General features: G+C 48.2%; 1 protein-coding gene across 1 annotated transcript; it reads right to left on the bottom strand.

The window, feature by feature from the left end:
• Window positions 1-3222: 3222 nt before the first annotated feature.
• On the bottom strand, window positions 3223-27563 carry AK6 (adenylate kinase 6). Its single transcript, XM_073679364.1, has 5 exons — window positions 27421-27563; window positions 23997-24089; window positions 18642-18700; window positions 5863-6008; window positions 3223-4406 (listed from the first exon to the last, which is right to left on the bottom strand). Exons 1-5 carry the CDS (start codon window positions 27512-27514, stop codon window positions 4217-4219), a joined length of 582 nt encoding a protein of 193 aa, XP_073535465.1. The 5' UTR covers window positions 27515-27563; the 3' UTR covers window positions 3223-4216.

Genomic DNA, 27563 nt, shown 5'->3' with positions numbered 1-27563 from the left:
ATGAATCTGTGCAGGGTATAATGAAATCTCAAGACTATCAAGGGATTCTAGAGAGAAATGGGCTGCCCAGTGTCAGAAAGCTTGGTCTCAGTCGCAGGTCATGGGTCTTGCAACTGCAACAGGATAATGACCCAAAACACACAGCTAAAAACACCCAAGAATGGCTAAGAGGAAAACATTGGACTATTCTGAAGTGGCCTTCTATGAGCCCTGACCTAAGCATCTTTGGAAAGAGCTGAAACATGCCACCTGGAAAAGGCAACCTTCAAACACGAGACACCTGGAGCAGTTTGCTCATGAGGAGTGGGCCAAAATACCTGTCGAGAGGTGCAGAAGTCTCATTGACAGTTACAGGAATCGCTTCATTGCAGCGATTGCCTCAAAAAGTTGTTCAACAAAATATTAAGCTAAGAAGAGTACCATCATTTCTGCCCAGGCCTATTTCATGAGTTTAATTTTTTTTAAATTCAGTGGAAGCAGGGTTGAAAAGCAATGTCTGATTTTCATTTGTTCATTTTCATAGATTTTTAATTTATTACTTTTGTCAGATTCAAGTTATTTCTATGACCATTGTGGGTTTCTCTTTCATTAAACAAGAGGTACCAACAATTTTGACCACGCGTGTATATTAAAGGAGAAAGTTTTAGGTTAGAAGCAATCAGTTCCTCCCCAGTCACTCTTGCAAGAAAAAATAAAAAGATATACGATTCTGCCAAATAATCCACATACTAAGAATGAGCATCAACCGTATGAGGAGAATTTGTCCACTTATGCCATATCTTAGAAAACTGTAGATAAAACTCAAAATTCTGTATTGATGCAATTTATTAAGTGCAAGCAATCCACAATATAAATGTAGAAGTTTAGGTCAACACATGACCTTCATCAGTAATGCTGCACATAAGAAATTAAAAATAAAATATATATATGAAAAATAACCAAACAATACAATGTAAATATACAAACGAAAACCCAGTGTATTTGATAATTACATAAAGGCATATATGTAGAAGCACATCTATGTAGAAATGAAGGTAGAGAATCAAAAAGAGACCAGAATATTAAATGCAAGCATAAATGAGACAACTACTACACAAAGCAAAAAAAATCAAATGAGACACCAGAAATAATAAGAAAGTGTTATGTAATTACCCAGTTCCACCACAGCACGTTATTAAAAAACGCCAAGTTTTATCTACGATTATTTAGGGGATATGATCCTACTTGGGCACTGAACACAGGAGTGCAGTGTTCACACTTTCTATATCTTGGAAAACGTATTGGGACATTATGTGTGTGTGTCTCAATAACGTCTTTTTTTAAACCTCTTAGTGACCAGGCCAAATTTTTCAAATCTGACATGTCACTTTGTGGCAATAACTCTGGAATATTTCAACATATCCAGTCATTTTGAGATGGTTTTTCGTGTCACATTCTACTTTATGTTACTGGTAAATTAAGGTTAATACGTTTTGCGTTTATTTATAAAATTATTATAATCTGAAATTTGACAAATTTAAAAAAAAAATGCAATTTTCTTACTTTGAATGATTATCACTTTAATCCAGATAGTCAAACCACACAAATAACATGTACCTCATGTCAGCTTCACATCACCACCATTTGTAAAATGTTCTTCTATTTTGTTAGGATGATAGAAGGTTTAAAAATTAAAGCACCAATTTTTCATTTTTTTCAAGGAAATTAACAAAAAAACTTATTTTTATATCTAAATGTTGCTAACTTCTGAACAGTTCACTATATCTGGTAGACTCTAAGGCCGTTATTTGGCTGTGAATTTCCTTGGCAACCATCAGGACCACACAATCATGATTTCAGAATGCCAATAGGGTTAAAGAGAGAACTCCCACTCTGTTAACCATCTAGATGCAGTAGTCATTATTGACAGCATCATATAAGGGGTTAAATGGCCATGGTCTGTGCCATTTAATATTGACTAACAACTTGGTGGATCTCCAGAACCAACTCCTAATACTTCTAAGGGCTCTTTGACACGTCAGTATGTCCGGTACGTGTGGTGACTGTTTCCACGCGTACTGGAGACACTGACACACGCAGATACATTCAAATCTATGGGTCTGCGCACATGTCAGTGTGTTTCAGCAAAATGTCTCACGCTGAACACACACAGATGACATCCATGTGTTATCAGTGTGACACGTACCGGTGCCTGGGAATCAGTGTACAGTTAGCACTGTTCCCAAGCACTGTGCTGAATGCTGCCCTCATCATTGTCCCTTCCTCACACTGTGATCAGCAAGAGCAAGGGACAATGTTCGGAGTAGTAGTCTGCTCCTACAGTGTCCATGTCTAAGAATAAGAATAAAATCCTTATATTCACCAAAATTCAGATAAAATAAGACAATTACTGTCACATATAAACGCTTTTTTTTTTTCACACTTAAAAGCCTTCAATTGGCACTTTTTTTTTTTTATACAAATGTTTATTTGTAAAAAGGATTCTTAATAAATGCATCATACATTTACCTTTCTAGAATTTCACTCCCTATTTGTGCCTCATCATAAAGAAACGTATTTAAATGATGGATTAACAGCAGGAGTGTAACTATAAGAGCCAGGGCCCTATCCCAAAACATGCGACTATGCGCTCTGCTCGTCATCTAACTGATGCAGTTAATTACAGGCTGCATTGGTAATGCCGCTTCCTAGCGGGGTAGACACCACTTCCAGAGACGGGGCAGTCATCCGGAGGGTCTGCACTGGCTCCGCAGAGGGGCGCTGGAAGGTGAATACACCTCTGTTTATTATTTTTAATCAATCCATGCCTAAAAAAAATATTTTGCTGTCAAAACAAGCTCTTTATCATCAGCACAAAAACATCACGGCATGGGTACAGCACAAAAGTTTCACGGTATGGGTTTCTGTGTACTAGAAGCAGCATGAAAGCCTTACATCACCAAGCACAGTGCCAAGTGTCTGTCGGAATGGTGTAATGCATGATGCCATTGGACTTTGAGGCAGTGGAAACGTGGTCTGTGCAGTGATGAATAATGCTTCAATATATAGCATCTAATGGATGAGTCTGGGTTTGGCAAATTCCAGAACCCCCTTTGCCTGATTGATTGCACTGTGCCAAATGTAAAGTTTGATGGAAAAGGGATAATGATAAAGGGAGCGTATGGAGACAAATTTTGTAAAAGGTTCACGCCTCTTAAAATTTGACACATCTGTGTGCCAGAATTCTAAATATTTTCCTACTATCACAGCAAATGAATTTTGACAATATTATATGGTAATTACTGGTGTAAATGATAGTAAATCTGTTGGATGGCGACTGGCCAGGTCTCTCCCACTAAGCATTGGTCTTTTTCTTGCCACTTGAATTCATGTTTAAAATTTGCAACCGTTTTCACCCCATACATAATGTTGTAAAGCCTTTACTGGAGCTTAAACTACACTGAAATAATAGTCTTTGGCTAAACGTACCGGATCCTGCCCTTTAAAAATTAGAATTTCTCATGCAATATATATATATTTTTTTAATTATTTTTTTTTTTATTAGAAATTACGTTTTAAGTCTGTTTTTTATGTTAGGCTCCAAGAAATTGATACAACTTCTGCTATTTCACCATCTTCTGATTCTCTCTCATGTTGGGTGCATTTACACCAATTTACTAGAGTTAAGGAAGGAAGAAATTAAGGAGTCTTAGGACCTTGGTCTAGATGCAACATCGGCCAGTAGATTGCAACGCATGGATAACATTGGAGGCGTCTGCCAATCAGAATATGCAAGACTGGAATGCCGCAGGTGAGATGTTCACAGTCCTATGGGCTGGCCGAAACAGATGACTGACATTGCTGCTGGGACAGTGTCCTGCAAATCTTTCTACTTAAAACTTCCTTATTTGGGGAAATTGTTGAGTTAACTAGTGAATTAAAATATTAGAGATTATTTCTTTATCATACAAAAAAACACAGCCTACTGCCATCAATTGGTGTAGAAAGGAAAAAAATAGAAAGAGGAATACTATACAAGTCTATAGTAACGGGTTCAGTCTATACCTACAAACCCTAACCTTTGGATACCTGTAATAATTATAACAATTTACAGTATGTACATTGGGTCCAATTCATATGTCTTCAGCTATAGCAGTGAATGCTGAAACACACAGGAGTGCATGTTATGTTCTAAAGCACAGGAATCACACAGGTAAAAGCAGTCAGCTGTCACAATTCAGTTATTATCCTTCATCCACTGCTGGATCCACTGGGAAATCTGTTCCAGGTTTTGCTCCAGGTCTTCTGGTGTGTTACTGGAAAGCTGGTGAACTATGTCCTGTCGATAAGACTCCACAGCCTCTTCATAAATGGTTTGGAAAATCTCACACTGAACGTTGTCTTGCAGTTTCTTCTGCTTGTATCCCCTGAAAAACAAAATAAATGTATAAAAAATTTCAACCACCAAAATTGATAGAGAGAAGCCTTCTTCTAGTCATTTGCATTGTTATGAATTATCTTCCAATATCAAACTGTATATAAAGGGGTTGTCGGGCCAGATTATAAATCAAAATACTTTATTTTTATTTTTTAAACTCCTCCAAATGTCCAGCTGTCAGCAAGCACCAGTTTGAGACTCCAAAGTTAGCCCCCTTTTCTGGGAGTTTCATCCTTGTTTCCAATGACAGCAGATGTATGTAAGCAGGAACAGAATGGAGTAATTTGTAGGACCATCCCTCTAAGGGTTCACTCACACTGCCATATAACACGGCCGAGTGCTATTCAACGTTTTATCAGATAGCACTTGGCCCAAGGTTATTCTATGGGGCAGTGCAGATCAGCAATTTTTTTCTCATGACAATCGGCATGAGAAAACAATCGTAACATGTTGTGAGTGGCTCCGATATTCGGACCATGTGCACCCATATAAGTCTATGGGTCACACTTATCAACCAATTATCCTGTTAACATACTATATTGGAGTGGGAGTGGAGAACAGTGAATATTCATGCTCTTTAGTAGCAGGCACACTAGATCGCCGAGCAGCTGCAGGAGCAGTGGTTGCTACTGTGCCCGCTATTAAAGGGAATCTGTCACCACTTTGAAGTTAACAGACCTCTACTATAGGCATACAGGGTATAGAAAAGTAAATCTATACATACCTGTATGGCCCATAGTAGAGGTCTGAATGCAGAGAAGTGTAGTTTTATCTTCTTGGTTTTTCACAGGCTTGGCGTTTCCCGGACGCCAAGCTATCCCCGCCTATCTGCTTATTGTTGCACCAAATCCCCACCTATGTGCACGTTTACCTTATTTCCCCACCCTCCCTGTGCGTCCGGGGGACGCCAAGCCTGTGAAAAACCAAGGAGATGAAACTACATTTCTTTGCATTCAGACCTCTACTATGGGCTATTCAGGTATGTATAGATTTACTTTTCTATACCCTGTATGCCCATAGTAGAGGTCTGATAACTCCAAAGTGGTGACAGATTCCCTTTAAAGAGCATGAATAGTCCCTCCCACCTCCAGATTCAGTGCATAGGGGTGGGAGGGACTATGGCTGTGGGGGGCAGCGAATATTAATTTTCTTTAGCAGCGGGCACAGTGTGAGCTGCAGCGGGAGGCTCCTGCCTCTGTGACCCTCACCATCCAGAGACGTATATCCAGACTATAAGACGCACCTTCCACTTTCCTCCAAAGTTTTGGAGGAAAAAAAGTGTGTCTTATAGTCTGAAAAATACGGTACATACAGACACACAAAGACACACACACACTGAACACAAAATCCTGATTTAAACAATAGTCCATTTTCTGATGATGGTTTGATGGAAATACCCCTTTAATGTATTTTATCAGTTTAGTTTAACATTTTTCAGCACTTACCTGCTTTCCAGTCTATCATATAACAAGGAATTGTCTGTTCGCAGCACAAATACTATTTGGAACCATCTTTCTGGAAAAAAATCACAGCCGTGATAGTCTACGATGATACCGCCTTCACTCATTCTGTCCTCCAGCTCATCGATCACCTGCAAGAAAGGAAACAACTGAAACCATGATTCCTACCAAAATGAATTAGGATTAAATGGACTTTGTGAGAATATACAGACGTGGACAAAATTGTTGTTACCCTTCTGTTAAAGTAAGAGAAACCCACAATGGTCACTGAAATAGCTTTAAAAACTGACAAGTATTTTTCAATTTAAATGTACTGAATATCCAATAAAAATCAGACATTGCTTTTGAATTGTGGCTCATCAGAAATATTAATAAAAAAAAAAACTAATGAAAATGTCCGGGACAAAAATTATGGCACCCTTAACTTGATACTTTTCTGCATAATCTTTTGAGGCAATTACTGCAAACAAACTATTTCTGTAACTCTCAATAAGACATCTGCACCTGTCCACAGGTATTTTGGCCCATTCCTTGTGAGCAACCAGCTCCTGCTGTCTCAGGTGTGAATGTGCCTTCTCCAGACTGAAGGTTTCAGCTCGTTCCACAGATGTTCAATATGATTTAGATCTGGGCTCATAGAAGACACTTCAGACGAGCCAATGATTTGCTCTTAGCCATTCTTGAATGTTTTTAGCTGTGTGTTGTGTCATTATCCTAATGGAAGACCCACGACTCATACCAAGCTTTCTGACACTGGGAAGCACATTTCGCTCTAGAATGCCTTGTTATTATTATATCGCCATTTATTCCATGGCGCTTTACATGTGAAAAAGGGGGTATACATAGCAAACAAACACAATAATCTTAACAGAACGAGTCAGCGACTGGTACAGGAGGAGAGAGGACCCTGCCCGCGGGGGCTCACAGTCTACAAGGGATGGGTGAGGATAAAGTAGCTGAGGGTAGAGCTGGTCGTGCAGCGTTATGGTGGAGCGGTTACTGCAGGTTGTAGGCTTGTCAGAAGAGGTGGGTCTTCAGGTTTCTTTTGAAGGTTTCCACGGTAGACGAGGGTCTGATATGTTGAGGTAGAGCGTTCCAGAGTAGGGGGGGGGGATGCACAGGAGAAATCTTGTATGCGATTGTGGGAAGAGGAGATAAGAGGGGAGTAGAGAAAGATCTTGTGAGGATAGGAAGTTCCGTGCAGGTAAGTACCGTGAGACAGGTTGTGGATGACTTTGTATGCCAGGGTTAGGGTCTGAACTGGAGTCTCTGGGCAATGGGGAGCCAGTGAAGGGATTGACAGAGGAAAGAGGCCAGGGAATAGCGTGGGGGACAGGTGGATTAGTCGGGCAGCAGAGTTTAGGATAGACTGGAGGGGGGCGAGAGTGTTAGAAGGGAGGCCACACAGCAGAAGGTTGCAGTAGTTGAGGCGGGAGATGATGAGGGCATGCACTAGTGTTTTTGCACAGTCTTGGCTGAGGAATGTGCGGATCTGGGAGATATTTTTGAGTTGGAGTCGGCAGGAAGTGGAAAGGGCTTGGATATGTGGTTTGAAGGAGAGATCAGAGTCCAGGGTTACCCCGAGGCAGCGAGCTTGTGGGACTGGGGAGAGTGGGCAGCCATTAACTGAATGGATAGGTCAGATGGGGGAAAGATGATGAATTCAGTTTTTTCCATGTTAAGTTTAAGAAATCTATCAGAAAAAGGATGAAATAGCGGACAGACATTGTGGGATTCTGGTTAGTAAGGAGTTGATATTGGGTCCAGAGAGGTAGATCTGTGTGTCATCAGCATAGAGGTAGTATTGAAAGCCATGAGACTATGAGCTGTCCCAGGCCAAAGGTGTAGATGGAGAAGAGCAGGGATCCTAGGACTGAGCCTTGGGGGCATGCCGACAGATAGGAGGTGAGATGAGGAGGCGATATGTGAGTGGGAGACGCTGAATGTCTGGTCTGTTAGGTATGAGGAGATCCAACATAGGGCCAAGTCTGTGATGCCAAGAGATGAGAGAGTCTATAGTAAGTGGAAATGGTCCACTGTGTCGAAGGCAGATGACAGGTCCAGGAGGAGGAGAACGGAGTAGTGTCGCTTGGATGTGGCAGTTAGTAGGTCGTTGGTGATTTTAGTCAGAGCAGTTTCAGTCAAGTGATGCGGTCGGAAGCCAGATTGTAGGCGGTCGAAGAGGGAACAGGAGGAGAGGTGGGAGGACAGTTCAAGGTGGACGTGTTCCAGTAGTTTTAAGGCATAGGGGAGAAGTGATATGGGGCGATAGCTAGTCAGAGAGGATGGGTCATAGGAGGGCTTTTTGAGGATGGGTGTGATTAAGTAGTGTTTGAAACATGAGGGGAAGACACCGATTGTTAGTGACAGGTTGGGTTAGGGTTGGGATGAAGACTGTGGTAAGGTTAGGGATGAGGTGGGACGGGATTGGGTGAAGTTCGCAGATGGAGAGGTGTGATTTGGAGAGAAAAGACAAGACTTGATCTTCTGTAATAGTGGAGAAGTTGGGTTTGGAGGAGGAGGGTTGAGTAGATATAAGGAGGGGCTGTGGGGACTCTGGGCAAAAGCTTTGTCTGATGTTGTCAATCTTCTGCTTGAAGAATCAGGCAAACACTTCAGCTGAGATGAGAGGAGAGAGAGGAGGCACTGGGGGACGGAGGAGAGAATTGAAAGTGTTGAATAGTTGTTTAGGGGTTGTGAGACAGGGAGGATGTGAGAGATGATAAGAAGGTTTGTTTTGCTGCTGTGAGTGTGGACTTGAAAATAGTGAGGGATTGTTTGAACGCGATGAAGTGCGCCTTGGAGTGGGACCTTTTCCATCTCGGCTCAGCAACCCTGGAGGCCAGTCCCAGTTCTTTAGCCAGGTTGGTGTGCCAGGGTTGCCTATTGAATGTGCGAGCTTTGGAATGTGTGAGAGGGGCGTCCGAATCGAGAGCTGCAGCTGTTGTGGTGTTATATAAAGCAGCAGCAACATCTGCGTCATGTAAGGAATTTATGTCTGTAAGAGGGAGGAGGGATTCAGAGAGTGAGTATAGGTCAAGGTGTTTGAGGTTTCTGCGAGGGTGTGCAAGTTTGTGAAGTGGGGATTGTGGGACTGGAGAGGAGAGGGGAGAGAATGTAAGTATGTTATGGTCAGAGAGAGGGAGAGGAGAGTTAGAGAGGTTAGATAGGGAACAAAGGCAGGTGAAGATAAGGTCCAGTGTGTGGCCATCTTTGTTGAAGGGTGCTGAAGACCATTGAGCAAGGCCAAAGGAGGAAGTGAGGGATAGAAGCTTAGAGACAGATGGAGGGGATGTGTCAATGGGGATGTTGAAGTCACCCATGATAATAGTGGGAATGTCAGTGGAAAGGAAGTGAGGCAGCCAGGTGGTGAAGTGGTCGAAGAAAGTGGTGGCTGGCCCTGGGGGTCGGTAAATGACAGCCAGTTGGAGGGGGAGTATATGCGCACACAGTGCACCTCAAAAGAGGGGAGATTGACGGAGGGCAGTACTGGGATTTGGGTGAAGGTGCAGGTATCTGACAGGAGAAAACCTACGCCTCCACCATGTTTGCCGCTGATGGCGAGGAAGAAAAGTTTGTTAGTAATGAAAGGTCATGGATGTAGGAAAGTTTGTTGCAGACGGCGTGAGCGTTCCACAGAGCTCCTGTTAGGCTGCGTGCCCACGTAGTGTTTTTCAAGCGTTTATGCTGCGGAATTTCCGCAGCGTAAACGCTTGTGAAACGCTAGGGAATCCAGTTTGGCCAAGACAGCAATGGATGGTGTGATCTGACACTATGCATCTTGGAGTTCACCTCTAATCTCTTTAGTTACCATTCGTATTCTCTAGCTTTAATTTGTCATCAATTTTCATCTTGTGGCCATGCCTAGGGAGGTTGCCTACTGTCCCATAGACCTTACACGTCTAAATAATACATGCAACTGTAGTAACAGGTACATAAAGCTGTTTGGGGATTGTCTTATGGCCTGTAAATGTTCGTCTAGAATTTTCTTTCTAACCTTCTATGCCAACTCTTTTCTTCGCTTTTTTCGGTCCATGTTCAGTGTGATGCGCACCATGACACCAAACAGCATGTGATGAAAGCCGGCCGGTGGGTGCAGCTCTCTGGCGCCCCCTTACCTCTCAGGTCAGTCAAGGTACTGCACCTAGAGAAAGTAGTGCCAGGAAGCTGCAACCAGCGCAGGGAACACGGTAGTGTGTTATCCCTTCAACGTCACTAAACCGTAACGTCACTACACAGCACAACTCGCTAGCGCCCTCTTAGCCTCAGGTCAGTCAAGGAACTGCACCTAGGATAAGCGGTCGCCAGGGAGACTGTCCTGTAACCTACTGGGTATCGGGGCCCTCTGTAGAGAGGGCGGTATATATATCTTCCTTGGCCGCGCCAGGAATATATATATCTGAACCTCCGACCGTCACTACCAGCCTTCCCCAATCCCCAGTTGGTATGCTGCCACCAGTCCCTATTTTAGATATACGCCCAGTCCGTGAATGGGCCTATATCGGGTCAGGAACCAACCCTGGGTAGCGTTTTTGGCTTGAGCCGAGCTCACACGGACGTGCGTTCGTTATGCAGAATAAAAGGCAGGCCCACAATTACTTGAGGTAATTGATTATAATAATACACTAGATACACGATATACAACTAAATATACACAGGTATAAGGTCAGGCTAAACTATACAACAATGGAATACAACACACAGAATCACCACAGCATATCAGTTACCGGTTTCTTGATTTTCTTGTGACGCAGGGAGAGGATTCTGCGGTCGCAGGCACGGTTCTTTGTTACAGGCTGAGGCCTACCACCGCATGGTCAAACTGCTCCTCCCCTTGGTGGCCTCAGCTGGTGCTCAGATGTTCAGCACCCCACTCTTGGGTCAAGACTGACTTGTCTCTTGTCTGTCCTGCTATCTTACCTGCCCCGTCCCGCCCACTGCTGGTGAGGTCAGCTGGCTCAGTCTCCACCCTCAGGTCTAACTTCGATCAGAAGCCCAAATTCTATGGAACCCAATAACTTCTTCTGGGATGGTCTCATGATACCCCCAGGGGTTCCCATGGATTCGGGCCGCCGTAACCGACCTTTTGATATCAATTATGATACCATACGGTCCTCAGGAATGGCTCCGCGCTATATCTTGGCTTCCAGAGCACGTACAAACGTCTACCGCGGAGGCTTGTGTGCGCAATGGCTCCGGGACGCCGTGATATTTTTTTATTGGCCCATCCCACGCAACATGCGTGTACTATTCATGTTTCTATATCTTATGCCTCCATGCTTGTGACAGACAAAGAAACTAGTCCTATGGGACAAATGGTCAGGTACAGATAGACGAAGCACCCCCCCCTGCTGGCTGTGTTTCCTCTCGAAGTCTTTGAAGCTCCTAGCATTCAAGTGTTAAGTAGGCTTCTTATCTTACAGGAGCCTGGATGGGGGGAAACTATCTAGTTGACGTTTTAACAGAAGGTCCCAAGGGTGGGGGCTGCTGAAGTGTGGCCATCCCTGGATATGATTTATCATTACCAAGATGGCGGCTACAGGTTCATCACACCTCCCCCTATACGAGGGCGCGAGGGGGTAGCACATTCCTGTGTTCCCCCGTGCGTCCTTCTGCACCCTCCCCTTGCCGGGATAACCCGTCAGCGTTACCGTGGTCACGGCCTCTTCTGTGGCGAATGGAGAAGTGGTACTGCTGGAGAGCGAGGCTCCAGCGTAGCAACCTGCCATTCGACCCAGAGACCGTGTGTAACCAGCTGAGGGGGTTGTGGTCCGTCTCCACGGTGAAATGGCTCCCGTACAAGTAGGGCTGCAGACGCTGCAGGGCCCATACAATTGCCAGGCATTCTTTTTCCACCGTGGAGTAAGCCACCTCCCGGGGCAGTAGCTTCCTGCTCAGGTACAAGACAGGATGTTCCTGGCCTGTCGTGTTGACCTGACTTAGCACAGCACCGAGGCCAAAGTCACTGGCGTCGGTCTGTACCACAAACGGCCGGTCGAAGTCGGCAGCTTGCAGTACAGGGGAGCTACTTAGGGCGGCCTTGAGTGCCCCGAAAGCTGTCTCGCAGGCGACTGTCCAGTCGACTGCGACGGGCAGCTTCTTCTTGGTGAGGTCCGTCAGGGGCTTGGCCAGGGTGCTATAGTGTGGGACGAACCTCCTATAGTACCCGGCGGTCCCCAAGAAGGACATCACCTGCTTTTTGGTCCTAGGAGTGGGCCAGGATGCGATGGCATCCACTTTCCCCGGTTCTGGCTTCAGAACCCCCCCGCCTACCCGGTGACCCAGGTAGAGGACCTCACTCATGCCCAGCTGGCACTTTTCCGGCTTGATGGTCAAGCCTGCCCGGTGGATCCGACCGAGCACCTGCCGCAGGTGCTCTAGGTGATCCTCCCAAGTGGGACTGAAGACTGCAATATCGTCCAAGTACGCAGCCGCGTACCCTTCAAGTCCCTCAAGCAGCGTATTGACCATCCGCTGAAAAGTGGCAGGGGCATTCTTCATGCCGAATGGCATCACTGTGGACTCGTACAGTCCAAAAGGGGTGATAAAGGCAGAGCGTTCCCTTGCCGCGGGGGTCAGAGGAATCTGCCAGTACCCCCGGCTCAGATCCATGATGGTCAGGTACTTAGCCCCGGCCATCCGATCGAGCAGGTCATCGATGCGTGGTATGGGGAACGCATCGGTGGCCGTTACAGCGTTGAGCCCCCGGTAGTCCACGCAGAACCGTGTAGTTCGGTCCTTCTTTGGTACGAGGACTACAGGCGAGGCCCACGCGCTGCTGGATGCCTGGATCACCCCCAGCTTCAGCATCTCGTCTATCTCTTGGCGCATGTTTCCCTGCACCTCGAAAGAGACCCGATATGCTGAACGCCGGATCGGCGGGTGATCGCCAGTGTCCACGTCGTGGACAGCCATCTCAGTCCTTCCGGGCAGGCTGCTGAACAGCCCCCGGAAGGGGTGCAGGGTGGTCCCCAGCTGGGACCGTTGGTCCTCCGTGAGCTGGTGGCCAACCCCCACATCCTCGATGGACCCACCCGCCTTGGCTTGGGTGAGCAGATCCAGGAGGGTTTCTACCTCTCCTTCCTCGGGAAGGTTGCACACTGGGTGGGCAGTCGCTTCCCGCTCATGATGAGCCTTCATCATGTTCACGTGGAAGGCCTTCCTCCTTCCACGGGCGTGATCCAGGGTGACCAGATAGGTGACGGCATTGAGTTTCTGGTGCACGAAGTAGGGACCTTCCCAGGCTGCCTGAAGCTTGTTCTGTGGTACGGGGACCAGTACCCACACCTTTTGACCCACCTGGTAGGTCCTCTCACAAGCATTCTGGTCGTACCACCGCTTCTGGTCGGCCTGGGCCTGGGCCATATTGTCCTGCACCAGCTTTGCCAAGGCCATCATCCTGTCCCGGTGGCGCACGACATACTCGATGACCGACACCTCGGGGGTGGCCAAATCCCCTTCCCATGCTTCCTTCACCAGAGCCAGGGGGCCCCGTACCCGTCGCCCGTACAGGAGCTCAAAGGGGGAGAACCCCGTTGAGGCCTGCGGAACCTCCCGGTAAGCAAATAGGAGGTGTGGGAGGTAACGCTCCCAGTCTCTCCCGTGGGAGTCGACCAACATCTTAAGCATCTGCTTTAAGGTGCCATTGAACCGCTCACACAGGCCATTAGTCTGTGGGTGATACGGGCTGGCCACCAGATGTTGCACCTGCATTTGCTTACAGAGGGACTCCATCAGCCGCGACATGAACTGGGTCCCTCGGTCGGTGAGCATTTCTTGGGGGAAACCCACTCTGGAGAAGATCTCCAGTAAGGCGGTAGCCACCTTGTCGGCCCGAATGGACGACAAAGCTACCGCTTCCGGGTACCGGGTGGCATAGTCCACTACCGTGAGTATGAAGCATTTCCCGGAGTGGCTGGGAGTGGACAGAGGTCCAATAAGATCCACAGCGACCCTCGAGAAAGGCTCTTCGATGATTGGCAGAGTTACCAGTGGGGCTTTGGGGCGCGGCCCCGCCTTCCCCACCCTCTGACAGGTGTCACACGAACGGCAGTAGGCACCCACCGCGGCTCCCATCCCAGGCCAGTAGAAATGCTGAGCTATCCTGGCCTTGGTTTTAGCGATCCCTAGGTGTCCGGCCATCGGAATCTCGTGTGCGATCCGCAACAATTCCGCCCTGAACGGATAGGGTACCACTAACTGTCGGTCCCTGGGCCACGCCTCCGGTGAACCCTGCTGGACCGTTACCCGGTACAGCCGTCCCTGGTCCCAGACCACACGCTCGCAGTCTGACTCCATGGGAGGCTGTGCCGCCTGTTCCTTGAGAGCTTTCAGGCTGTCGTCTGCTTCCAACGCAGCCTGAAATTCCTGACTTGATGTGGCCAGAATCGACGAAACTGCCACATCCTCCGTCAGCCCCTCCGGGCATGTCACCTGGCCGCTGTCTGACCCGGCAGACACTTGGTCAGAAGTGGGGAAGCCGTCGGACCTCTGCAAGGCTCCTTGGGCTCCGGCGCTCCCACTCCTGGTGACAGCGGCTATGACCGCTGTGACCGTGGGTAGTGCCTGCTTCCCCTCTGTTTCTGACCAAGCCGCCCGATCAGGCAGGCTTCCTAGGCCTTTGGACATCTCGGATGTGGGGAACTCCTGCCCTGGGGTCTTACCTGGCGGCTCCTCTCTTGGGACACCCCCACCTCCCATGGCCTGTTCCTCCCCCTGCAGTGGGCCTATACTCAGCAGCCTGGATACCCCTGGGAGCCCTACACTGCCGGTAGCTGCCCCCCTCTCCATCCCTGAGCTTCCCTCTACAGAATCCTGCCCGCCCCCTCCCTCACCGGAGGACAAGAGGTCACGGCACGCCGGCTGAGCACCTCTGCGGGCATCCCCACACTCCCCACCTGCTTTCACTAACCCTGTTTGTGTTGTGTCTGTGCAGGTGTTACCCTCAGGTTTCACTCCCTCCTCCTCAGCAGGACACACACTACATACAACATGGTTGGCATTAGCAGCAGACAAATCAATACACTCTTGGGGGGCCGAACTTGGGGGTTCAGAGGGTACATACTGCGATACTAGACGCCCCAAGTCGGTCCCTAATAAAACATTTGCGGGAATATTTGGCGTTACTCCCACCTCCCGCATCCCCCTTCCGGCACCCCAGTCCAAATACACCATGGCAACGGGAAGTGCCGGCTCCACGCCTCCAACCCCGGAGACGGAAAGAGTCTTTCCTGGTACCAAGTCCTGGGGGGACACCACCTCAGGCCGTACCAGTGTTCGTTCAGCGCCCGTGTCCCGCAGTCCCATGACCGCAGAACGGCCTATGGTGACGGGTTGGATGTTGTCCAGGGACCCACCACCACCCCCTCCCACACACAAAACATTGGGCGCTCTCTGGGACTGGGATGGGGTCTTTTGGCGCTGGGGACACTCAGCCCTAAAGTGTCCTGGTTTGTTGCATAGATGACAACGTCTTACGTCTGGTCCTTGCCTGGAGAGGGCAACAGGGGGATACACCCCTTGTGTTCTAGGGGCCGGGGAAACAGGGGCATGACTGGGCTTACCCCCTCTCCAGGTGCTGCTGGCAGACTTCTTCAGCTCAGGCGCCCTGTTATTGGCATACTCGTCTGCCAGGGCGGCTGTAGCAGAAGCCCCTGTTGGTTTTCGGTCACGGAGGAACTGTCGGAGGTCCTCTGGGCAGTTCCACAAGAACTGCTCCGTGACGAACAGTTCCTGGACCTCCTGGCGGGTAGTAAGCGCTAGACCCGAGGTCCAGTGCTCTGCGGCTCTCAACAGCGCCCGCATATGATCGGTCCAGGTGTCCTTGGGGCCACGCAGCAGGCTCCGGAACTTCTGGCGGTACGACTCGGGAGTGAGGTTGTACTGCCGGATCAGGGCCCGCTTGATGCAGTCGTAGTTCTGTACCTCCCCGGCAGGTAAGTCCCCCAAGGCATCCAGGGACTTACCCCTCAAACGGGGGGTCAGGTATCTGGCCCACTGATCCCGGGCCAGATGGTGCTGAAGACAGGTCCGTTCAAATGCCACCAGAAAGGAGTCCAGGTCCCCATCCTTCTCCAGTAGAGGGAAGTCCTCAGCTCGGACTTTGGACGACTTGGTCTCCTGATGGGTTGGTTGCTCTAGCGGAAGCCCCCGCTGGGCCAGGTCCAGTTGGTGCTGGCGCTCCGCAGCCCGCTCTGCACGCTCCGCAGCCTCCCGGCGCTCTGCAGCCCGCTCTGCACGCTCTGCAGCCTCCCGGCGCTCTGCAGCCCGCTCTGCACGCTCTGCAGCCTCCCGGCGCTCTGCAGCCCGCTCTGCACGCTCCGCAGCCTCCCGGCGCTCTGCAGCCCGCTCTGCACGCTCCGCAGCCTCCCGGCGCTCTGCAGCCCGCTCTGCACGCTCCGCAGCCTCCCGGCGCTCCGCAGCTTCGCGCTCCTCCTCCGCTGCCTTCTCTGATGCTGCCAGGAGGGTTTTGTAGACGGCATCGCCATGAGACTGGAGACTTGCCATAGCCGCTTGTAAAAGGGCTTGTGATCTGGACAGGCTGGGCTGGGTAGGTGGTGGGCAGCCCACTGCGGGACCGTATACTGGGGACTGGCTCCCTGAGGTGCCCGGGCTGGACTCCTCCTCGCCATGAGTAACAATGTCCTCCCCTCCTGCCACCCGGACCGTAGCATTAGCCTCCTGCAGGGTCTTGCTCCTGGTGCCGTCTGCCATCTTGGTAACCGACACCGCTGCAACCCTGAGTTTGCACACACCTTGTTATACTTTTAGCCTGACCGTCTAACGTTGGGCTGACCTTAAGACTCCAGCAGTGGAAGTTACCACTGGCAGTCTTTAGTGCCTGGGAGTAGGGGTCCCACAACACTATTATTCTGCAATCCCACCGCTGCCACCAATGTGAGGAAAGCCGGCCGGTGGGTGCAGCTCTCTGGCGCCCCCTTACCTCTCAGGTCAGTCAAGGTACTGCACCTAGAGAAAGTAGTGCCAGGTAGCTGCAACCAGCGCAGGGAACACGGTAGTGTGTTATCCCTTCAACGTCACTACACAGCACAACTCGCTAGCGCCCTCTTAGCCTCAGGTCAGTCAAGGAACTGCACCTAGGATAAGCGGTCGCCAGAGAGACTGTCCTGTAACCTACTGGGTATCGGGGCCCTCTGTAGTGAGGGCGGTATATATATCTTCCTTGGCCGCGCCAGGAATATATATATCTGAACCTCCGACCGTCACTACCAGCCTTCCCCAATCCCCAGTTGGTATGCTGCCACCAGTCCCTATTTTAGATATACGCCCAGTCCGTGAATGGGCCTATATCGGGTCAGGAACCAACCCTGGGTAGCGTTTTTGGCTTGAGCCGAGCTCACACGGACGTGCGTTCGTTATGCAGAATAAAAGGCAGGCCCACAATTACTTGAGGTAATTGATTATAATAATACACTAGATACACGATATACAACTAAATATACACAGGTATAAGGTCAGGCTAAACTATACAACAATGGAATACAACACACAGAATCACCACAGCATATCAGTTACCGGTTTCTTGATTTTCTTGTGACGCAGGGAGAGGATTCTGCGGTCGCAGGCACGGTTCTTTGTTACAGGCTGAGGCCTACCACCGCATGGTCAAACTGCTCCTCCCCTTGGTGGCCTCAGCTGGTGCTCAGATGTTCAGCACCCCACTCTTGGGTCAAGACTGACTTGTCTCTTGTCTGTCCTGCTATCTTACCTGCCCCGTCCCGCCCACTGCTGGTGAGGTCAGCTGGCTCAGTCTCCACCCTCAGGTCTAACTTCGATCAGAAGCCCAAATTCTATGGAACCCAATAACTTCTTCTGGGATGGTCTCATGATACCCCCAGGGGTTCCCATGGATTCGGGCCGCCGTAACCGACCTTTTGATATCAATTATGATACCATACGGTCCTCAGGAATGGCTCCGCGCTATATCTTGGCTTCCAGAGCACGTACAAACGTCTACCGCGGAGGCTTGTGTGCGCAATGGCTCCGGGACGCCGTGATATTTTTTTATTGGCCCATCCCACGCAACATGCGTGTACTATTCATGTTTCTATATCTTATGCCTCCATGCTTGTGACAGACAAAGAAACTAGTCCTATGGGACAAATGGTCAGGTACAGATAGACGAAGCACCCCCCCCTGCTGGCTGTGTTTCCTCTCGAAGTCTTTGAAGCTCCTAGCATTCAAGTGTTAAGTAGGCTTCTTATCTTACAGGAGCCTGGATGGGGGGAAACTATCTAGTTGACGTTTTAACAGAAGGTCCCAAGGGTGGGGGCTGCTGAAGTGTGGCCATCCCTGGATATGATTTATCATTACCAAGATGGCGGCTACAGGTTCATCACACAGCACTATGACTACTTTTCACCCTTAAAATATGCAGACTGTTTGTGTTACAAGTTTGTAGACACCTGTGATGCTAATTACAGGACACGCCTTAGTTTAACATGTCCCAATGGTCAAATTATTTTCAATCTTTTCGAGGTTTGCCTTTTTTATTAGGTTTCTTTTCTCTGTTAAACCACAATTCAGAAGCAATGTCTGATTTTCATTAGTTGATATTCAGTAAATTTAAATTGAAAATCACTTTTGCTAGTTTCAAGTTATTTCAGTGACCATTGTGGGATTTTCTTACATGAACTTAAGGGGACCAACAATTTAGACCAGGTCTATGGCTAAAACAAAACAAGTTTTTTTTCACATATACAAATGAACTTCATTCTGTACAAGAAAAAAATAGTACAACTTACTCTGTCTTCATCAAGAACAGGACACTCATACTCTTCATCGAACCCTTCATACAAGTTGCCTACAAAAAAGACAAAATAAGTGAAATTTACTAAGTAAAACGCACTGAAGTAGTGATGTACATGACACTTTTAGACTTGGGATCGTGGCTGGAAGTGCCATAAAATGCAGTCGATTATTATTAATGGCGTGCTTTATTATTCTGATGTAAAATATTGATATAAAAGTAAACCAGCTAAGAAATAGCATAAGAAAAAGAAAAGTATATAACATTTCTAACAATATGTTCCGGATTTATCATATAGCTTACCCTAACTTTCAGACACTAGTAAATAATCTTATCTATCACTGTTTTTTTTAATTAGATTAATAGTTTGCTTTGCAAAATTTCCATTATTTAGGATATGAAAAGCACTGCGGATAACCATGTCGTGTTCATTAATTCCTGGGTACTGCAGCTCATATCCTATTCACACAGCCATGCTGTTCGGCTCAGTTCTGACTTTTATATGACGCCGCCAGATCCTCTTATGCTTCCTCCTCTGCCCAGGAGATGTGGTATGATCAGACCATGTTCCTGTACGGTCAGACACAGCCATTACACAGTACACAGCAGGGGAACATGTATAAGATCTCAGCACAGGAACATTTTATTTAAACACATCCAATTGTGGAAGTTATTATTATTCAAAGATCTATTGATTAAAATGTACTTTGTTTGTGGGAAAACCCCTTTATCGGCCTGTCTAACTGGGAAATTACACGGACTTGGTCATTTGCTGCTGACTTTATCAAGCACATTGATAACAGCCATTGTACAAAAAGAACGATGTTTTTCCCATCACCTGCCAGTAGTTTTAATGTAATGGCTGATTGGTGAATTTATTTACTTATTATAACTCTACAGTGTAAAAGTGCTGAGATAAACTGTATAATTAAAAGGATAACACCCAGCCCCTGACTAATTATACACAGACACAAAAGACTGGAATTTACTAGTATGTTAGCATTTTCTCATCCTCACCCGGCTTTTTCAGTTTTTGGTGGAGCCGTCTCGTAATTACGATTCTCGGCAGCTTTTTATCCAACACCATTCATGGAAGGAGGACACTGGACTCCTAATGAGACTGAAAAGCCCCTCACCCTTTATCTTCTGATATACACACAGTGCACAATAAACCAAATAGACAGCAACTTCTATCGGATAATAGATCTTCATTCATAAAATACCAAAAATGACGGATTTAAAAGAGTAAAAATTAGTGATGAGCGAGCATGCTCGCCACTGCTCGGTACTCGGGTCCCCGTCCTGCATGTTTGGCACTATTTAGAGCACCAATCATGCAGGGATTGTCTGCCACTCACTGTAATGCCACAGTCATGGTGGTTGTGGCATTACAGTGATTGCCCAAATCGATGGGAACAGTGCTCACAGTGAAACATGAAAAGCCGGCAATTCAGCAACGGCATACACCGGTACCCGACAATTTAGAACAGAAAGAATAGAGCATCACACATAGATTAGATAGAAACATGTCAGTCACATATATAAGAAGTACAGTGACAGTGTTGGTTACTGTACTGTTAAAATAAAGGATTTATTAAAAAAAAAAAAAAACTGGCGTAGGGCTCCCCGCAATTTTAGTCTCTATTGGAGGTTAAGCAGATGTTTGAAGCCTGAGAAGGGGGTAATACCCACGGAGCTTCCCAGGCTAATATCAGCCCCCTGCTGAATACCTAGCCTTTACCAGCTATTAAAATGGGGGACCCCCCAAAAAAAATATGAGGTGGGGTCCCCCCTATTTTGATAGCTAGCAAAGGCTAGGCAGACAGCTGGGGGCTGATATTAATAGCCCAGGAAGTGTGCCATGAATATTGGCCCCCTCCCAGGCTAGAAACACCAGCCGTCAGTAGCCCCAGAAATGGCGCATCCACAGGATGCGACAATTCTGGCACTTAGCCTCGCTCTTCCCACTGCCCTGTAGCGGTGGCAGTGGGGTAATAGGGCTGGGGTTGATGTCAGCTTATAATGCCAGCTGACATCAAGCCCAGGTTAGTAATGGAGAGGCGTCTATAAGACACCCCCATTACTAACCCCATAGTCAAAGTTAAAAAATACCCACAAACACCCAGAATAAAGTCCTTTAATTGAAATAAACACACAATTCTTTAATGTTCTAAATTAAACCATACTTACCGTCACGCCCATTCCAGCTGAAGCCAACGATCTCCTGCAATAAAAATAAAATAAACCAACCTCATCCTTACCTTTCCATGGTTCCCAGGACAGCTTCAGCTCTGCTGCATTCACATGACAGGCTGGATCGCAGCCGAAAGCTGCCATCCAGCTTGCCATGCCGCACACACTGAGAAGCACAGGCATGCTTGCGCTCCTCAGTGTCTCGCTGTGACGGGATCCAGATGAGCCGAGTTCATGTCCAATGAACTCAGCTCAACTCATGCACGTCACTGACAGCGTGGGAAAAATCTCATGCGGCGAGCGTGAGAATTCTCCTGCGCTCACTGCAAGCGCAGGAGAATTTTCCCACGCTGTCAGTGACGTGCATGAGGTGAGCTGAGTTCATTGGACATGAACTCGGCTCATCTGGATGCCGTCACAGCCAGACACTGAGAAGCGCAAGCATGCCTGCGCTTCTCAGTGTCTGCGGCATGGCAAGCTGGATGGCAGCTTTCGGCTACGATCCAGCCTGTCATGTGAATGTAGCAGAGCTGGAGTCGTCCTGGGAACCATGGAAAGGTAAGGATGAGGTTGGTTTATTATTTTATTTTTATTGCAGGAGATCGTTGGCTTCAGCTGGAATGGGCGTGATGGTAAGTATGGTTTAATTTAGAACATTAAAGAATTGTGTGTTTATTTCGATTAAAAGGACTTTATTCTGGGTGTTTGTGTTTTTTTTTTAACTTTGACTATGGGGTTAGTAATGGGGGTGTCTTATAGGCGCCTCTCCATTACTAACCTGGGCTTGATGTCAGCTGGCATTATAAGCTGACATCAACCCCAGCCCTATTACCCCACTGCCACTGCTACAGGGCAGTGGGAAGAGCGAGGCTAAGTGCCAGAATTGGCGCATCCTATGGATGCGCCATTTCTGTGGCGGCTGACGGCTGGTATTTCTAGCCTGGGAGGGGGCCAATATTCATAGCACCCTTCCTGGGCTATTAATATCAGCCCCCAGCTGTCTGCCTAGCCTTTGCTAGCTATTAAAATAGGGGGGACCAGACGTCATATTTTTTTGGGGTCCTGCATTTTAATAGCTGGTAAAGGCTAGGTATTCAGCAGGGGGCTGATATTAGTAGCCTGGGAAGCTCCGTGGGTATTACCCCCTTCCCAGGCTTCAAACATCTGCCCCAGCCGTCTGCTTAACCTCCGCTAGAGACTAAAATTACGGGGAACCCAACGCCTAAGTTTTTTTTTTAATAAATCCTTTATTTTAACACTAAATGACAAGTACAGTAATCAACACTATCACTGTACTTATTATATATGTGACTGATATGTTTCTATCTATCTAATCTATGTGTGATGCTCTATTCTTTCTGTTCTAAATTGTCTGGTACCAGTGTATGCTGCTGATGAATTGCCGGCCGGCTTTTTTAAAGAGACGGGTGCATGAAAATCGGAGGGCACTAGTGTGTTCCAAGTGCCCTGCTATGTTTTTCATGCACCCTCCTATATACCCTGCCTGTCTGCCTATATATTCTGCCTGCCTGATGTTTAATTGAGCACCGTTCCCATCGATTTGGGCAATTTTTGACCTTCTGCAGCCCGCCGGGGGGGGGGGTGGGACCACCAGAAAAATGCTCGAGTTTCCCATAGACTTACATTGGGCTCGTTGCTCGGGTCGAGCACCCGAGTATTCCAATGTGCTCAACCCGAGCTTCGAGCACCCGAGCATTTTAGTGCTCACTCATCACTAGTAAAAATGCATTTGACTAACCAGATCATTATCGATGTCACCAAAACGTAGATTTCATTTACCTGGGCCACCCTGCGGCAAGATACGACTTCAGATCGATAAAATATTATTGGTTAGTGGTCCTTTAAATGCCTGTTTACAAAGGTAGACCAACGGAATCAATGCGCAGTGAACGATCTATAGATCGCTTAATGCATGTGGGCTGCCACAGATCTACGAAGTGCGAGTCAGGTTTACAGGGGACGACTTATCGCCAAGAACGATGATCTTTTATGATGCACAAAAGATCATTTCAAAATGCTCGTTCATCGGGTGATCGGCAGCTTGTTTACACGGCAAGATAATCGTGAAAAGAGGGTTTTTAACAACATTTGTTCACGATTATCCTGCAGTGTAAATGCCCGTTTAACTATGACCATCAAGTGTCCTCTTATCAGATCTGAGGATGGCACAGGATAGGGCTAATTGGGCACTGAGCTCAGAGGTTTGTCTTTTTTGTTTATTATTTTTATGTACAAAACTATTTAATGCTGCTAGGACTCTTGGAGAAAGTCTGAGTCCTGCTTCTTCCTTCCACCAAAATGTTTAAAAAAAAAAAAAATCTGACAGTATTGCATCCAATATTTATGGACACACTGCAATGCTGTAACATAGGAAACTGTAAATGGTCCTGTAAATTATTAAAAGCCACTGCTGTAAAAAACGGATTGAAAATTGGTGACAAAAAAAAAAAAAATCATCCCACTTTTCTGAATGAAACTGAGGTTTTGTTTTTTTATACTGTTGTGAAAACCTACACTTAGGGCTCTTTCACACGTCAGTGTGTCCGGCACATGTAGTGACAGTCTACAAACCTACCGGAGACAATGACACATGCAGACCCATTCAAATGAATGGGTCTGTGTACATTTCAGTGTGTTTTCATGGACCATGTGTCCGTGTGCTCCACACGCTGACATGTCAGTTTTTGGAAGACAGCACGGATCACACGGACCCATGAATAGCATAAGGATTTTTTATTTTATTCTTATTTTCACAGGTGGACACTGCGGGAGCAGACACCGCTACCCTCATCATTGTCCCTGCTGGTGCTTATCGCAGCGCCGGCAGGGAAGCATGATGAGTGCAGCTTTCATCCCCGGCGCTTGGGAACAGTGCTAACTGTACACTAATTTACAAGCGCCGGTATGTGTAATCCTGATGTGGCACACGGTTGCCACATGTGTGACACACATGGACACAGATATCGTACCAGAAATATACGGACGTGTGAAACCGGCCTTATAGTGGACAGCTGGTTGTAAACTCATACAGCTGCCGATCACTGTGTGTGGGGAAGAAAGGCTTACAGGCTTTCTCTAGAAGTCCATACACTCTTCATCAATTATTGCAATCCCACCTCTATACAATAAAACTTACCATCTTTTGCCAAATCTCCAATGTTGACATATTCCAGACCAGTTCGCTCTGCCAGCTCTCTGCCCAGAGTGGTCTTACCAACACCTGGTGTACCTGAAATGAAAACAGTTAGGATACGTTCACATTGTGAGAATTTTATTATAGCTGAAAAACAGTTCTATTCATCATAATAAGGCCGTCTCAGGAGAATGGATGAGATTTAGAGAACTTTCCACATTAAAATCCATAGCAAATATTCACTTTATGTGAAAAGGTATGCATGTCATGTAGGGCATGAAATCTGCTGGAAGCCTCTGACTGCAGTGTGAATAGTGTTTTATGGTAAGTGCACAAGAAACCTTTTAAACTGACACGAACCCACCAAACATTTTAAAGAAGACGTCTCAGGAAAGTGGCATATTTTTTTTCCTTTGGCCTTTTAGGTCGTTTTTTTCGGTCATTTCCCGACCGTTTTCCCAAAGGTTTTGGCAGTTGGGGGATTTCCCATGGTTTTTTAACATTTTATTCACTGTTGTTTTCCAGTCGGTTTTTTTCTTTCACTCCATTAAATAATGAAGAAATTGCTATCAATTTATTGCTTTACGCAAAAATGATGACAAAATGCTCCAAAATACATCTGGTCGTCTTCCGGGCCCATGTTTTGAGCATTCCCATTGACTTGTATTTTAAAGCATAGAGCACCTTCCGAGCAGAAAACGGCAGAAGAATCGACATGTCACTTCTTTTAACTGTTTGGCATCTTTGGAAATGTGAAGCGATTGAAAGACATTCAAAAGCCTGGATATGCAAACAGCAAGTCATTTTTACATAGAAATACTTATGATCATTCTTTTGAGTGTTCAGTACTGGGCAGTATATGGGTGCTCTCTGCTCTCCTCGCAGCAGAAGGTTGGGTACTGGGCAGTATATGAGTGCACTCTGCTCTCCTGGCAGCAGTAGGTTGGGTACTGGGCAGTATATGAGTGCACTCTGCTCTCCTGGCAGCAGTAGGTTGGGTACTGGGCAGTATATGGGTGCACTCTGCTCTCCTGGCAGCAGTAGGTTGGGTACTGGGCAGTATATGGGTGCACTCTGCCCTCCTGGCAGCAGTAGGTTGGGTACTGGGCAGTATATGAGTGCACTCTGCTCTCCTGGCAGCAGTAGGTTGGGTACTGGGCAGTATATGAGTGCACTCTGCTCTCCTGGCAGCAGTAGGTTGGGTACTGGGCAGTATATGAGTGCACTCTGCTCTCCTGGCAGCAGTAGGTTGGGTACTGGGCAGTATATGAGTGCACTCTGCTCTCCTGGCAGCAGTAGGTTGGGTACTGGGCAGTATATGAGTGCACTCTGCTCTCCTGGCAGCAGTAGGTTGGGTACTGGGCAGTATATGAGTGCACTCTGCTCTCCTGGCAGCAGTAGGTTGGGTACTGGGCAGTATATGGGTGCACTCTGCTCTCCTGGCAGCAGTAGGTTGGGTACTGGGCAGTATATGGGTGCACTCTGCTCTCCTGGCAGCAGTAGGTTGGGTACTGGGCAGTATATGGGTGCACTCTGCTCTCCTGGCAGCAGTAGGTTGGGTACTGGGCAGTATATGGGTGCACTCTGCTCTCCTGGCAGCAGTAGGTTGGGTACTGGGCAGTATATGGGTGCACTCTGCTCTCCTGGCAGCAGTAGGTTGGGCCCTGGGCAGTATATGGGTGCACTCTGCTCTCCTGGCAGTAGTAGGTTGGGTACTGGGCAGTATATGGGTGCACTCTGCTCTCCTGGCAGCAGTAGGTTGGGTACTGGGTAGTATATGGGTGCACTCTGCTCTCCTGGCAGCAGTAGGTTGGGTACTGGGCAGTATATGGGTGCGCTCTGCTCTCTTGGCAGCAGTAGGTTGGGTACTGGGCAGTATATGGGTGCACTCTGCTCTCCTGGCAGCAGTAGGTTGGGTACTGGGCAGTATATGGGTGCACTCTGCTCTCCTGGCAGCAGTAGGTTGGGTACTGGGCAGTATATGGGTGCGCTCTCCTCTCCTGGCAGCAGTAGGTTGGGTACTGGGCAGTATATGGGTGCACTCTGCTCTCCTGGCAGCAGTAGGTTGGGTACTGGGCAGTATATGGGTGCACTCTGCTCTCTTGGCAGCAGTATATGGGTGCACTCTGCTCTCTTGGCAGCAGTAGGTTGGGTACTGGGCAGTATATGGGTGCGCTCTCCTCTCCTGGCAGCAGTAGGTTGGGTACTGGGCAGTATATGGGTGCACTCTGCTCTCCTCGCAGCAGTAGGTTTGGTACTGGGCAGTATATGGGTGCACTCTGCTCTCCTGGCAGCAGTAGGTTGGGGACTGGGCAGTATATAGGTGCACTCTGGTCTCCTGGCAGCAGCAGGTTGGGGTACTGGGCAGTATATGAGTGCACTCTGCTCTCCTGGCAGCAGTAGGTTGGGTACTGGGCAGTATATGGGTGCGCTCTGCTCTCCTGGCAGCAGTAGGTTGGGTACTGGGCAGTATATGGGTGCACTCTGCTCTCCTGGCAGCAGTAGGTTGGGTACTGGGCAGTATATGGGTGCACTCTGCTCTCCTGGCAGCAGTAGGTTGGGTACTGGGCAGTATATGGGTGCACTCTGCTCTCCTGGCAGCAGTAGGTTGGGTACTGGGCAGTATATGGGTGCGCTCTCCTCTCCTGGCAGCAGTAGGTTGGGTACTGGGCAGTATATGGGTGCGCTCTCCTCTCCTGGCAGCAGTAGGTTGGGTACTGGGCAGTATATGGGTGCACTCTGCTCTCCTGGCGGCAGTAGGTTGGGTACTGGGCAGTATATGGGTGCACTCTGCTCTCCTGGCAGCAGTAGGTTGGGTACTGGGCAGTATATGGGTGCGCTCTCCTCTCCTGGCAGCAGTAGGTTGGGTACTGAGCAGTATATGGGTGCGCTCTCCTCTCCTGGCAGCAGTAGGTTGGGTACTGGGCAGTATATGGGTGCACTCTGCTCTCCTGGCAGCAGTAGGTTGGGTACTGGGCAGTATATGAGTGCACTCTGCTCTCCTGGCAGCAGTAGGTTGGGTACTGGGCAGTATATGGGTGCACTCTGCTCTCCTGGCAGTAGTAGGTTGGGTACTGGGCAGTATATGGGTGCACTCTGCTCTCCTGGCAGCAGTAGGTTGGGTACTGGGCAGTATATGGGTGCGCTCTCCTCTCCTGGCAGCAGTAGGTTGGGTACTGGGCAGTATATGGGTGCACTCTGCTCTCCTGGCAGCAGTAGGTTGGGTACTGGGCAGTATATGAGTGCGCTCTCCTCTCCTGGCAGCAGTAGGTTGGGTACTGGGCAGTATATGGGTGCACTCTGCTCTCCTGGCAGCAGTAGGTTGGGTACTGGGCAGTATATGGGTGCACTCTGCTCTCCTGGCAGCAGTAGGTTGGGTACTGGGCAGTATATGGGTGCACTCTGCTCTCTTGGCAGCAGCACTCACCCGTCAGCAGGATATTGGGACGCCTCATGGTCACACACGATGATCTCGCTCGGTCACGTGTAGCACCGGTAACGCACGCTGTATCTTCACACATACGGGAGGCGGGGCGACAGACGTCACAGCTGAGGCCAGCATCATCAGCC

Source organism: Phyllobates terribilis, unplaced genomic scaffold, assembly GCF_046119375.1.
Source record: "Phyllobates terribilis strain yellow unplaced genomic scaffold, ASM4611937v1 Scaffold_1__5_contigs__length_1240528914, whole genome shotgun sequence".
Taxonomy (NCBI): Eukaryota; Metazoa; Chordata; class Amphibia; order Anura; family Dendrobatidae; genus Phyllobates; species Phyllobates terribilis.
Note: the sequence above shows the minus strand (reverse complement) of the source record. Positions and strands in the feature narration are given on the sequence as shown.